At 37.4% G+C, this 15,217-nt stretch overlaps 1 protein-coding gene, 1 long non-coding RNA gene and 1 pseudogene across 40 annotated transcripts in view; 2 read left to right on the forward strand and 1 right to left on the reverse strand.

Annotated features, from left to right (window-relative positions):
• Window positions 1–8,876, forward strand: part of KIF27 (kinesin family member 27) — a 91,434-nt gene extending 82,558 nt beyond the window's left edge. For all 5 annotated transcript variants that reach the window (XM_077905323.1, XM_077905337.1, XM_077905333.1 and 2 more), the window contains one exon: window positions 889–8,876. In XM_077905323.1, coding sequence (XP_077761449.1) covers window positions 889–1,367 — 479 coding nt within the window. In that variant the 3' untranslated portion in view covers window positions 1,368–8,876. The remainder of the gene's footprint in view (window positions 1–888) is intronic.
• LOC144318436 (uncharacterized) overlaps window positions 1–15,217 on the reverse strand; it is a 69,299-nt gene that overhangs the window by 44,473 nt on the left and 9,609 nt on the right. For 7 of the 35 annotated variants that reach the window (XR_013384407.1, XR_013384414.1, XR_013384443.1 and 4 more), the window contains exons 1-2: window positions 8,967–9,127; window positions 5,898–5,934 (exon numbers count right to left, since the gene is read on the reverse strand). This is a non-coding gene — a long non-coding RNA (uncharacterized LOC144318436). Of the gene's footprint in view, window positions 1–5,897; window positions 5,935–8,966; window positions 9,140–15,217 lie in introns of those variants that run through there. The other 28 variants (XR_013384370.1, XR_013384417.1, XR_013384435.1 and 25 more) reach the window with 12 other exon arrangements.
• On the forward strand, window positions 7,953–8,876 carry LOC144318434 (large ribosomal subunit protein eL6 pseudogene; annotated as a pseudogene).

Consider the following 15,217-nt stretch of genomic DNA (forward strand, 5'->3'; position numbering starts at 1 on the left):
TGTCTAGAAAAGATCGAAATCTGTATTTTTATATGAAACTTTCCAATTAAAAAATTGGGGGTCACATGTTATTCAGAGGTTAAATAAAACATGTCTGTGGGCCAGATTTGGCTAGGGACTACCAGGGTACTTGGTATTCATAGGACTGGAAGTGTATTAATCACATGTCAGTGTATGTTGAAGTTGGCATTTTTCATCATATTAGGTCTTGGGCCTATATGGACTTGTCTTAAGTAAATTTTTGTCTTTGATATTAGATAATTCTATGATTTGAGGACCTTAAGCCTTGAGCTCTTCACTCTTCACTTCACTCACTAAGCCTTGAGCTCTTCACTCATTTCAGCAGGGTATCCCACCGAGGGAGTGCACTGTCCTCTCCATTTTGATGGTGGATCCCCAGAGCACCTTCAGAGAGCAGAACCTTACCACCATCATGCTGGGAGTTCTGACCAAGACTAGATTTTCACATACATGATGCCATGTCCCCAAAGATTCCCTGGACATGGAGCCAGTATTCTGCAGTTCTGGCTTCACTTAGCCACTGTGTGGACTTTGATTCACCAGTGGCAAGTCCAGTGGAAGGCAGGTGTAGAAGGACACCAGAGAAGCCCAAAGGACTCCTGTGTTTCCAGAGAAAAACAAATCACTAGATGACTATTTTCTTAACTTCGTGCTTGAATTAGAAGTTCTCAGTTTTTTACAGGCAAAATGCCTTTAAGTGAAACTTCTATTGTCTAAAAGAAGTCACTTAACAACAACAACAAAAAATCTGAAAAACATCATTGACATTGAGTGATAATAATATAGCTATATTGGGATACCACGCTTAAAATATATGCTTTTGAGAAAATCTCTAATTTATTTTCTTGCTTTTTGTATTATTTTTAGATCATGATGCTGGGGATGGAGTCCCAAATGCTGAAGAAGCAGGCATGGTTCCAGAAGAATTAAAATGGGCATCCAGAACTGAAACTATGAAATTAAGTGGAAGAGAAAGAGAATTAGACTGTTCAGCAAACAGTTTAAGAATACAGTCCAATCCTCAGAAGCTCTGGGAAGATGACCCAGAATTACCTCCGATCTGTGGTTCTTTAGCACCCACTAGTGGGCATTTATTGAACAGTGAGGATAAAATAGATGAAAATCATTTTACAAAATCTCACAGTGAATCATCACCCCACATTCAGCTAGTGGGAAATGTGGGACAGCTTCATGGTGTCACTTCTGTAAAGTTGTGTCGTAAAGAGTTACGTCAGATTTCTGCCTTGGAACTATCATTACGGCGTTCTAGTCTTGGAGTTGGGGTTGGATCTATGACTGCTGATTCCATTGAAGTAGCTAGGAAACCGAGTGACTTAAAAACTTAGGCTTTTAATAATAGAACTTTTAATTTAGTAGAGGCATAAGATTCTTTTGTCTGACCTGTTAGAAATTAAGGCATATGCTCACTAGCTCTTCCTTCAGAATAAAGGAAGGAAGGGAGGAAGGAATCCTTTTGTATACTAGAGATGTGTATATCTTCTTTGGTATATTTGAGGAGTTTTAATTATTTGCAGATTTTTCTACAATAACTAAATGAACCTGTTTTCTAACACTATTAAGTAATGGAACATTTAAATATTTCCACTTTTAAAATCCAGGCATATATAGAGAACAAAACAAAGAGTAGAATAGTAAACTATCCATCAAATGTGTATTGCTATGTAGTATAAAAGTATGTTAGAATACATTAATTCTATCTCATAAGCTTATATTATTGTCATTCTCAAATATATTTGTTATTTTGAAGATACTCAGTTAAATATTGCTTGTATGAGAGGGGGAATCACCTACTGCATGCATATCTTTTGGCACAGCTGAAAATCTCTGCCAAAAAAGCAGTCTGTGGGTTTAAGACAACTGACGAAGTTTATGGGTTGAAGTTAATTTATGGTCCTCAGAGTCCACAGAACTTGAGTGCTCAGTCGTGACTTTTTAAACATGGTACTCTGCTCTTTTTCTGGGATTGTTTTTAGAATATCATTATTGTTGGTTTGCTAATATTATGGAATGTAAGTTTTCATCTCACTCCTACCCTGTCTATTCAACATCTCTCTCTCTCACTAGGCTACTAGATTTGGGGAAAAGAATGCAGTTCCATGCCACAGGGAAATAATGATAGAGTAGCTGTAAAGCATTCTAGCATTTCTTTTCTCTTTCACATGGAGTATGCCTGTAAAGCTTGAAGCCTTCGCCAGAGGCTCTTTAGCTAATAATCTGATGGGCCTAATCGGAGATTTTTCTCTACAGCCTGCTTACTCAGGTTAGCACAGGCAGGCCAGACTGCATTGGAGCTGTAAATATGTAAATGAAATTTTTCTTCGAGATTTTTTTAGTCTAAATCATATTGTATAATATAAACTTCAGTTTGGGATTAAGAACTAAAACACTGATTTGCCCAATAAATAGTTTGTACTTTTTCATCATACTTTTTAATCACAGAAAACATCCCATTATAATGACCAGAGGTATTTTGTTACTTTTTTGTTACTTGTGTTGTTATTCTAGTTACTTTTCCAAATTTTCACTTGTAAAATAGAGTTGTTTCTTAAACTACTTACTGTAAGGGTGGGGCGGTGGTAAAACCACCCTGACATGTGGATATCTATTCAATTTGAGTCACCCTTGTGCTCGCTTTGGCAGCACATATACAATTCGAGTCACCTGCTTCCTTGCCAAGTCCAGTTTTTCTTCAGAGCTGCGGCTACTAATATTTTTCTTGTATCCTCTTTCTTTGTTGTTACCCTACCCATCTTACCTAAGACCCCAACTGTCACTCTGTGCTCAAATACTTAGGGCTTTCTTTTCTGGTTTCTAGGCCTGAGGGAGTAGGGTTCCTTGTTTCCATTGCTAAAAACCACTTCCTAGAGGAGAAGAAAACCAAACCAAAACAAACTTCTAAATAGGTGAACAGCCTCTGTATCTCTTAAGCATGGTACTGAAATGCATATAAATTGTGGGTTAAATAGACTGTGCCATGGGCTTACCTGGGAACTGAACCACAATGTACAGCATTGGCCCACTGAGAAACTGCTTTAGACTAGAAATTTACAAACTAATTCAAAAAATATATTTTTGGGAGAGACTATTACAAGTCAGATTCTGGTTTTAAACTAGCTTCTTCTTTTTGCCTTTAGTTTGTATGAGATATATATATCATGATGATATGTATCATATGTATATGTGGATATATATACATATCATCATGATATATATATATATCATATGTAATGTGTGTGTGCGTGTATACTATATAGAGTGGCAAAGGCCACTAAGGCCTTCACAGAGCACAACAATGATATTTTTATTAATGAAGGTCCTAACTGTAAATTCCTTATAAGATTAAGTAATTTAGAAACTATTCACATAAGAATATATTCTAACCCTAGAATCTTGCTTGCCTAAGAAATTGACACATACTTGTTTTACCTCTGGAAATACATTTTCTAAAAGCCAACTCACAAAACAAGAAAATTTATGTCAAATCAACAGTGATTAGATTTGATAATGCAAATGTGAACTGACTTCTAAATAAGAAAGGTACAATTTTTTTCTTCCTTTGGGTTAAACATACATCCTTTAAATGCTACAGTAGATTCCATGTACACATACACACACACACACACACACACACATACATAAATAATGTCCTGAATAATAAATACATTCTGGAAGTGAACCTCTTGTCATTCCAGTTTAGTGCTCTCACAAAGGAAAGAAAAATTAAGGGGCCTCCCCCAAGGCAAGTAAGTTTTTTTTTTTTACATATACTAGTAATAAATTTTACTTTGTTTCACATGCTTTCCTTAGTCTAATCATTTTGTCATTGTGTTTGCCTTTTTTACACATTTTCTTTTAAAGATTTTATTTATTTTTTATTTATTCATGAGAGAGAGAGAGAGAGAGGCAGAGACACAGGCAGAGGGAGAAGCAGGCTCCATGCAGGGAGCCCGATGTGGGACTCGATCCCGGGTCTCCAGGATCAGGCCCTGGGCTTAAGGCAGCACTAAACCGCTGAGCCACCAGGGCTGCCCCTTTTTTACACATATAAAATATCATTGTGGTTTTCTTTTGTTGTTGTTGTTCATTATGGGGTTTTCCCCCAGTTAAAATGGAGCATTTGGAAGGGAATATACTTGCCTCTGTAAAGTGCTAGTGCCTTCTCTAACTCCAGAGTGTTAAAGCTAACAGAACTGGAGAATTAGGTAAGTACAGAAACTTTGGGTGGCAAGAATATCAGTGAAGGTGATTTTGGTGCTTTAATGTTCGTTTTCTTCTGATGTTTTTTTTTCAGGTCAATAACATAAGTGCTCATTTAAGAATTGGTGTCTTGTATGAAAGAAGTTAATAAAGGTTTTATACTAAATCTTAGAGTAAATTGCAAGGGAGTCAGATCCTTAGTAGGAGTTTGATTCTGTTGTCTGCATAAGTTTCACCAAATGCCAGAATGACATGTTTTGCTTTCAGTTATTTCCTTAGGCACATATCTGTTAACTATTTAAAACATGGCAGTATCTTCCAGTATCTGAAAGTTCAGTGTCCACTTGTCCACTATTCTTTCAACTTCACTGGAATATTAAAAAATACTAATTACGTATATTTTACATTTCAATTTATAACTGGCCTCGGGTTGCCTTCATTAGTACTAACACATTCTTCTATATTTAAATATTTTATTTATCTGACAGAGAGAGCAAGAGGGCACAAGGAAGGGGGAACAGTAGAGGGAGAGGGAGAAGCAGGCTCCCTGAGGAGCAGAGAGCCCAGTGCAGGGCTGGGTTTCAGGACCCTGGTAGATGCCAAATCGACTGAGCCACCCAGGCGCCCTCTAGATTTCTATTTTCAAAAATTGAAAAAGAAGGTGGGAATGAAATCCTTCCATAATAATCATCTCAAATGCATTAGATTTGTAATGTTTTTTAGCTCGTATGGGAGTCATGTTTCAAAATGTGGTAGGACATTTGCCCAATAGGGAGAAATATTTTGTCACTCGTTGTTTACCTTAATGCTGACGGTAAAAAGCAAACTGACTTTTCATAAGTTTTGATGTTTTAAATCCCCTACTAATAATGCATCCCTTTATCACCCGCACCAGGAATGACTGCTTCCATTCCTTGCTTCTGGAATGCAGTGTATATACATACATGGTACCAACTACTAGAATGGTGTTTGATTTTTATAGACTCCAGTAATACCCCAACATGGAGGTAATTAGAACAAGAGAAATTATTAAAAAGCTCAGAAAAACTTGATGTTATTAAGTTTGGATATTTTCCATAGTTCTTTGTCCCTTTTAATATTGTTTTTCCCTAGGAATTTCCACAGTGAATCAAGAGGATAGATAGTATGTGAGATACTAGCAGTGCAATATGATTAAACCTAAATGTTTTGACTTAGACTATTAGGTTCTACTGGTAAATTATTACACACACTTCTGCTGAGTTATCTCTACAGTACTTTAAAAGAAAAAAAATACAACAATCTCATAGACAATTAAAATGAGCAAGATCCTTTATGGCCAAGGAACTAGATCATTCACACAGAAGAGTAGAAAACAATTTAAACATTAAAAAGAAATTCACACTTAATGATTGTTGGAAATTTAAAACTCCATTTTTTAGTTAATACTTGTATAATTAAAGTAGCACAAAAATATATTTTGAAATAATGTATATTAATGTGTTTTCAAGTTTATTACAGTATATACAAAGGGAGTTATAATTTTTCAAGTCCAAAGTGCTAAATACTGCTAGAATTTATTTGATCTGACAGGTCTTTTAAGAGAACCACTCCTTGGTCTCCACCTTCTCCTCTCCAATTACCAAAAACAAATTATATGACAATTATGACTTACTTACCCCTCGTTCCCCACAGTGTTCCAGGATTCAAGTAGTTCTGATAAGAACAAAAGATAAAAAGGTTTATTTTAAAACATTCTACAGACCAGCAAAGAATTTTCAAAAATATTGTGAGAGAATATATTTTATTTCCTGGCAACAACATTAAAATTTAAGTTCAATCTGTGGCTATCTATAAACCCTGAAGAATGCTCCCCGCTACTATTGGATTTGCCATTTGAAAATATATATCCTAGTTGTTATACTGGGTCCTCTTCCTATGATTGCTAAAATTCAGGATTATATGAAAAGAAGCCACCCTAGATAGAATTTGAATGGAAATTGTGGGATGATTCAATAGAGAATTAGAAGAAACAGTTTTGGATAAATTCCAACAACCAAGACATAAACCAAAGAAAAGATAACAAGTGATTTTACCATTGAAGAGCCATGAATAATATGCCAAAACAAACACTGTAGGCAAAATTGCCAGGATTTATGCAATACATAACCATTTTGCTTAATTTTTCTCTCTGCTAAAATATCCCCGAATTTTTTTACTGAAAAACCTCTGGATAAAAGACTCCTATTCATGATTAAACCAGCAGCTATTGGCCTGCCTGAGAGGCTGAATTGATGTTATTCATTTTTGTTTGTGGCCTGCGGTGGCATTTAACTGTCTACCATAAAAAGGAATGAGGAATTAATCTGAAATTTGGCTTATTTATTTAATAATTCATAAGTATTAAAATGGTCAAAGTTTTGTTTTTACTTTTCTAGCATGATTTTTTTCCTAGATGGGAAAAACAGGAACAGGGCGACATATTTGTATACCGAGAGGCCAATTTCCTTTTGAAATTCCTATCACCTGGGGGTTGGGCAGCATCTGAATTGTTCCAGTTGAAGCTTGGAATGGAACTAAGCCTCTCTGTTTCACTGGACATTTTCCCAGCTAGCATCAGATGTCACCAGCTGTAAAACATGACCACAACATGACCAGAATGTCCCAGGTTATAATTTTAATGGGAGTACATTAAATAATGATGTTTTTCTGAAACACCAGCCTGTTCTTTAAACAAAAAAACAATTTATGAATCACTCTACTGCATTTTATAGGACTTTTTTTTTTTTTTTAATTTGGGGAAGGGAGAGGGAGAGAGAATCTTAAGCAGGCTCCACACCCAGCCCAGAGCTGGGTGGGCTCAATCTCACCACCCTGAGATCATGACCTGAGCCAAGATCAAGAGTCAGATGCTTAACTGACTGGGCCGTCCAGGTGCTCCTCTCCTACCTTTTTAAAGTAGGTTCCGCACTGGGCGTGGCAGGGCTTGAACTCATGACCCTGAGATCAAGACCTGGGTTCAGATCAAGAGTTGGTTGTTTAATCAACTCAGCCACCCAGGTGCCCCCACTCCCTCGCATTTTAAATAAAAATCTTATCTTTCAAATGCAACTCAAAGTAATCATTTAATTGGGAGGGAAATTGCTAATTTTTCTATAAGGCAAATAATCTGTTACTTTATCAAATAAATATGTGAAAGCACTTTGAAAACTAAAACATATATGTTTATGATGGAATTATAAGTAGCTTTTCCATAGAGTTGGCTGTCAAAATGGGATAATGTTTTAGCACAAATGTGGTTGCTTATTTCATGCGTATATCCTAAAACATTTTTAAACAAATTCTGAGTTTTAGTTATATTTGTTAGCAACAGTGGAAATAATAGTATTCTCTGGAAAAGTTTCATGTGAAATCTATACTCCAAAGAAAATAAAGACTTGGCTGAGTATTTTATAGGCATAAGAAGTGCTTCATGACTATTTGAGTTATGAATTAAAGAGTATGCGTTTACTGGGTTTTTAACCACCAGTTTTTGCCTATTTGTTCCTCACTTTTTAGTAACAAATACATTTGTGAGTTATTGATAAATTCTGGTAGAAAACTTCTTAAAACTGAGAATGGTTTCCATTTGGTAGTCACAAAGATGTTTTAAACTCAATTTTTCCCCTCAAAGAAACTGTAAAATACTCTTTTCCTTTTTTTTTTTTTTTAAATACTCTTTTCCATCTTGCAAGATGATGGGCAAAAAAGCCAAGAAGCCAGATACTAAAGAGAAGAAACCTGAAGCCAAGAAGGCTGATGCTGGTGGCAAGGCAAAGAAGGGTAACCTCAAGGCTAAAACACCAAAGAAGGGGAAGCCCCACTGCAGCCGAAACCCTGTCCTAGTCAGAGGAATTGGCAGATATTCCCGATAGGCTATGTATTAAGAAAAGCCATGTACAAGAGGAAGTATTCGACAGCTATATCCAGGGTTGAAAAGAAAAAGAAGAAGGTTCTTGCTACTGTTACAAAACCAGTTGGTGGTGACAAGAATGGTGGTACCTGAGTGGTTAAACTTCCCCAAATGCCTAGGTGTTATCCTACTGAAGATGTGCCTTGAAAGCTGTTGAGCCATGGCAAAAAACCTTTCAGTCAGCATGTGAGAAAGTTGCGAGCTAGCATCACTCCTGGGACCATTCTGATCACCCTCACTGGGTGCCACAGAGGCAAGAAGGTAGTTTTCCTGAAGCAACTGAGCAGTGGCTTGCTACTTGTGACTGGACCTCTGGCCCTCAACCGAGTTCCTCTGCGTAGATCTCACACACCAGAAATTTGTCATTGCCACTTCCACCAAATTTGTTATCAACAGTGTGAAAATCTCCAAACATCTCACTGACGCTTATTTCAAGAAGAAGCAGCTGCGTAAACGCAGACACCAGGAAGGGGAGATCTTTGACACAGAGAAGGAGGAATACAAGATTACAGAGCAGCACAAGGTTGATCAGAAAGCTGTGGATTCGCAAATTCTGCCAAAAATCAAAGCTTTTCCTCAGCTTCAGGGCTACCTCCGCTCTGTGTTTTCTCTCACAAATGGAGTTTACCCTTACAAATTGGTGTTCTAAATTTCTTACAAAGAACCTAATTAAACAACTGATCCATTAAAAAAAAAGAAACTAAAATAGTTTAACAGCAAAGTCATTCATTCTTTGGCATTTGATACTCTTAGCTATCATATACAAGAAGCATGTTAGAATTAAATCTGACATTACCATGGTGGTCTTTCCTTTATAAGCATTTTGAAGGAAGCTCATTCCCCTCAGTTTGCAAGCATCTGTTGATATTACGGAGTATTTTGTCCCTGTTTGGATCAGGGCATCATGACTTGCACAGCCAAGTAATCAAAGAACAGGCCAAGACTTCAAGAGTAATGGAACTTACAATCAGAAGTATTCTAGTGGATTGTGAACAAATAAATCAGAGAGAAAGAATGTATACTTTTCCTGGAAGAGTTACCTTCAGTGGTACTGAGGTCTTCTCAGTGAGATTTATGACAAAGTTTTTCCCCGAAAAGAGAAACTAGATGAAAGGACCTGATTATGTAAGTTTACTTGAACAGGCCACATAAACCAAAACACCCTTCAGAGCCAGGGTCAGTGCCTTGGGACTTGGTTCTTCTGTAGGACAGAATCTGTGCCTCTTCCAAAGAGTGAACTGGTAACTGAAGGAACCTGTATTCTTAAAACATAACAAAAAGGGTATCTATATACATCACAATGAAAATTTCTATAGATATTTATTTTAGAAATAAAGACTTCTTCCTTAGTGTTTTCTATTAACCTTTTATTACTGAGGATAAAGCTGAGAACTAAAAGCCCTATCATGGAGTGCCTGGATGGCTCAGTCAGTTATGCATCTGCCGTTGGCTCACTGGGCCCTTGGTTCCAGCCCTGTGTTGGGCTCCTGCTCTGTTTCTCCATCTCTCTCTGCTCCTATCCCTGCTCATGCTTGCTCTATCTGTCTCGAATAAAACTTTAAAAAAAAAAAAAGCCATGTCTTTTTTTTATAAGTAAAGAACTTATACTCCAATGATAAGTACTATGGAGAAAATAAAGCAGGGTAAAGGAATAGAGAATCAAGGAGACTTTTTTAGATGGAAATATGTTTCTGAGCAAGGCACATAAATAAAGCTGTCAAAACGAGGCTGTAAACTCACAGACTTAAAAATTGCTTTTCAATTGACCTAAGATATGCATGCTCAAAAGGGGCAAGTGTCATAAACTGTGTCTTAACACAGAAATAACATCCAACCAGTTTTTTTTTTTTTGGTAAAGTTTGTTTGTGTTTGTTTTTTTTTTAATAAAATAATTTTTATTGGTGTTCGACTTACCAACATACAGAATAATACCCAGTGCTCATCCCGTCAAGTGTCCCCCTCAGTGCCTGTCACCCACTCACCCCCACCCCCCGCCCTCCTCCCCGTCCACCACCCCTAGTTCGTTTCCCAGAGTTAGGAGTCTTCCATGTTCTGTCTCCCTTTCTGATATTTCCCACACATTTCTTCTCCCTTCCCTTATATTCCCTTTCACTATTATCTATATTCCCCAAATGAATGAGAACATACACTGTTTGTCCTTCTCCGATGGACTTACTTCACTCAGCATAATACCCTCCAGTTCCATCCACGTTGAGACAAATGGTGGGTATTTGTCGTTTCTAATGGCTGAGGAATATTCCATTGTATACATAAACCACATCTTCTTTATCCATTCATCTTTCGATGGACACCGAGGCTCCTTCCATAGTTTGGCTATTGTGGACATTGCTGCTATAAACATCGGGGTGCAGGTGTCCCTGCGTTTCATTGCATCTGTATCTTTGGGGTAAATCCCCAGCAGTGCAATTGCTGGGTTGTAGGGCAGGTCTATTTTTAACTCTTTGAGGAACCTCCACACAGTTTTCCAGAGTGGCTGCACCAGTTCACATTCCCACCAACAGTGTAAGAGGGTTCCCCTTTCTCCGCATCCTCTCCAACATTTGTGGCTTCCTGTCTTGTTAATTTTCCCCATTCTCACTGGTGTGAGGTGGTATCTCATTGTGGTTTTGATTTGTATTTCCCTGATGGCAAGTGATGCAGAGCATTTTCTCATGTGCATGTTGGCCATGTCTATGTCTTCCTCTGTGAGATTTCTCTTCATGTCTTTTGCCCATTTCATGATTGGATTGTTTGTTTCTTTGGTGTTGAGTTTAAGAAGTTCTTTATAGATCTTGGAAACTAGCCCTTTATCTGATACGTCATTTGCAAATATCTTCTCCCATTCTGTAGGTTGTCTTTTAGTTTTGTTGACTGTATCCTTTGCTGTGCAAAAGCTTCTTATCTTGATGAAGTCCCAATAGTTCATTATTGATTTTGTTTCTTTTGGCTTCGTGGATGTATCTTGCAAGAAGTTACTGTGGCCAAGTTCAAAAAGGGTGTTGCCTGTGTTCTCCTCTAGGAGTTTGATGGAATCTTGTCTCACATTTAGATCTTTCATCCATTTTGAGTTTATCTTTGTGTATGGTGAAAGAGAGTGGTCTAGTTTCATTCTTCTGCATGTGGATGTCCAATTTTCCCAAACCATTTATTGAAGAGACTGTCTTTCTTCCAATGGATAGTCTTTCCTCCTTTATCGAATATTAATTGACCATAAAGTTCAGGGTCCACTTCCGGGTTCTCTATTTTGTTCCATTGATCTATGTGTCTGTTTTTGTGCCAGTACCACACTGTCTTGATGACCACAGCTTTGTAGTACAACCTGAAATCTGGCATTGTAATGCCCCCAGCTATGGTTTTCTTTTTTAAAATTCCCCTGGCTATTCGGGGTCTTTTCTGATTCCACACAAATCTTAAAATAATTTGTTCTAACTCTCTGAAGAAAGTCCATGGTATTTTGATAGGGATTGCATTAAACGTGTATATTGCCCTGGGTAACATTGACATTTTCACAATATTAATTCTGCCAATCCGTGAGCATGGAATATTTTTCCATCTCTTTGTGTCTTCCTCAATTTCTTTCAGAAGTGTTCTATAGTTTTTAGGGTATAGATCCTTTATCTCTTTGGTTAGGTTTATTCCTAGGTATCTTATGCTTTTGGGTGCAATCGTAAAGGGGATTGACTCCTTAATTTCTCTTTCTTCAGTCTCATTGTTAGTGTATAGAAATGCCATTGATTTCTGGGCATTGATTTTGTATCCTGCCATGCTACCAAATTGCTGTATGAGTTCTAGCAATCTTGGGGTGGAGGCTTTTGGGTTTTCTATGTAGAGTATCATGTCATCGGCGAAGAGGGAGAGTTTGACTTCTTCTTTGCCAATTTGAATGCCTTTAATGTCTTTTTGTTGTTGTCTGATTGCTGAGGCTAGGACTTCCAATACTATGTTGAATAGCACTGGTGAGAGTGGACATCCCTGTCTTGTTCCTGATCTTAGGGGAAAGGCTCCCAGTGCTTCCCCATTGAGAATGATATTTGCTGTGGGCTTTTCGTAGATGGCTTTTAAGATGTATCCCTACACTCTGAAGAGTTTTGATCAGGAATGGATGCTGTATTTTGTCAAATGCTTTCTCTGCATCTAATGAGAGGATCATATGGTTCTTGGTTTTTCTCTTGCTGATATGATGAATCACATTGATTGTTTTACGAGTGTTGAACCAGCCTTGTGTCCCGGGGATAAATCCTACTTGGTCGTGGTGAATAATTTTCTTAATGTGCTGTTGGATCCTATTGGCTAGTATCTTGTTGAGAATTTTTGCATCCATGTTCATCAGGGATATTGGTCTGTAATTCTCCTTTTTGGTGGGGTCTTTGTCTGGTTTTGGAATTAAGGTGATGCTGGCCTCATAGAACGAATTTGGAAGTACTCCATCTCTTTCTATCTTTCCAAACAGCTTTAGGAGAATAGGTATGATTTCTTCTTTATACGTTTGATAGAATTCCCCTGGGAAGCCATCTGGCCCTGGACTCTTGTGTCTTGGGAGGTTTTTGATGACTGCTTCAATTTCCTCCCTGGTTATTGGCCTGTTCAGGTTTTCTATTTCTTCCTGTTCCAGTTTTGGTAGTTTGTGGCTTTCCAGGAATGCGTCCATTTCTTCTAGATTGCCTAATTTATTGGCGTATAGCTGTTCATAATAGGTTTTTAAAATCGTTTGTATTTCCTTGGTGTTGATAGTGATCTCTCCTTTCTCATTCATGATTTTATTAATTTGAGTCTCCTCTCTCTTCTTTTTAATAAGGTTGGCTAATGGTTTATCTATCTTATTAATTCTTTCAAAGAACAAATGCCTGGTTCTGTTGATCTGTTCCACAGTTCTTCTGGTCTCGATTTCGTTGAGTTCTGCTCGAATTTTAATTAACTCTCTTCTTCTGCTGGGTGTGGGGTCCATCTGCTGTTTTTTCTCTAGCTCCTTTATGTGTAAGGTTAGCTTTTGTATTTGAGTTCTTTCCAGTTTTTGAATGGATGCTTGTATTGCGATGTATTTCCCCCTTAGGACTGCTTTTGCTGCATCCCAAAGATTTTGAACGGTTGTATCTTCATTCTCATTAGTTTCCATGAATCTTTTTTTTAAAATATTTTATTTATTCATGAGAGAGAGAGAGAGAGAGAGCGAGAGAGAGAGAGAGAGGCAGAGACACAGGCAGAGGGAGAAGCAGGCTCCATGCAGGGAGCCTGATGTGGGACTCGATCCCGGGTCTCCAGGATCATGTCCTTGGGCCAAAGGCAGGCACTAAACCATTGAGCTACCCAGGGATCCCCCATGAATCTTTTAAATTCTTCCTTAATTTCCTGGTTGACCCTTTCATCTTTTAGCAGGATGGTCCTTAACCTCCACATGTTTGAGATCCTTCCAAATTTCTTGTTGTGATTTAGTTCTAATTTCAAGGCATTATGGTCTGAGAATATGCAGGGGATGATCCCAATCTTTCATCCAACCAGTTTTTATGAGAGGACAAGAGCACTGATTAATTTTGCTAGGCCATTTTATCCTATAAACTGAAAACTGTTCTGGATCTACTGCTTTCTAAATATTTAATTTTTTAAAAGATTTTTTTATTTATTCATTTGAGAAAGAGAGGTAGAAGAAGACAGAAAAGTAGACTCTCTGCTGAGCCTGGAGCCTGGTGTGGGGCTCGATCCCAGGACTTAGAATCATGACCTGAGCCGAAGGTAAACACTTAACATACTGAGCCACCCGGGTCCCCCTCTACTGCTTTTTAAAATACATATTTTATTTATTTATTTATTTATTTATTTATTTATTTATTTATTTATTTATTTATTTAAGAGAGTGCAAGCAGGGGGAGGAAGAGGAACAAGCCAACTCCGTGCTGAGTGTGGCACCTGATGAGGGGCTGAATCCCAGTACCCTGAGATCATGACCTGAGCCGAAACCAAGGGTCAGGTGCCCACCTGCCTGAACCACCTAGACACCCCTAGATATACTGCTTTGATCACAATTGCTTATGACTTTTTTCCAAGTTTAGGATCAGATTTCACTTTAAAAATGAGATATAATTCACATAAAACTTACCATCTTAAAGTGTACAATTCAATAGTTTTTAGTATAGGTATTATGTTATGCAATCATACTAATTCCAGAACATTTTCATCTCCCCCACCCCCCCCCAAAGCAGATCTGTCCCTATTAGCAGTCAGTCCCAATTTCCCCTTTCCCTCATCCCCTGACAACTACTAATTTACTCTTTGGAATTGCCTATTCTTGACTTTTCCTATCAATGATATTATACAGTATGTATCATTTAGTGTTTGCCTTCTTAGGATAATGTTTTCAAGATTCACTAATGCAGTATGTAACTGTTTCATTCCTTTTTATGGCTGAATAACAATCCATTGTATGGATATACTACATTTTGTGTATCCATTCATGAATTGATGGACATTTGGGTTATTTCCATTTTTTGGCCATTATGGACATCTGTGTGTTAAGTTTTTGTGTGAATATTTTCAATCCTCTTGGGTATATGCCTAAGTGGAATTTCAAGGTCACATGGTAATTGTTTAACTTTTGGGTAAACTGCCAAACTGTTTATAAGCAGCTATATCATTTTACATTCCCATGAGCAGTGTATGAGGGTCAGCTCATCAACATTTATTATTGTCTGTCTTTTTTTTATTATAGCCATCCTAATGGATATGAGATATATCTCATTGCAGTTTTAAGTCACATTTCTTTAATGACTAATGACATTGAGTATTTTTTCATGTTTATTAGCCATCTTTGCATCTTCTTTGGAGAAATGTCCATTCAAATCCTTTGTCTATTTTAAATTGTCTTTTCAGTGTTGAGTTGTAAGAGTTCTTTATATATTCTAGATAGAAGTCTCTTATCAGATATATGATTTGCAAATATTTTCTCCCATTCTATAATTTGTCTTCACTTTGCTGATGGTGGCGTTTGCATTACAAAGTTTTTACTTTTGATGAAATCAATTTATTTTTTCCCTTTGGTTTGTTGTGCTTTAGTTG

Source organism: Canis aureus, chromosome 1, assembly GCF_053574225.1.
Source record: "Canis aureus isolate CA01 chromosome 1, VMU_Caureus_v.1.0, whole genome shotgun sequence".
In the NCBI taxonomy this organism is placed as follows: Eukaryota; Metazoa; Chordata; class Mammalia; order Carnivora; family Canidae; genus Canis; species Canis aureus.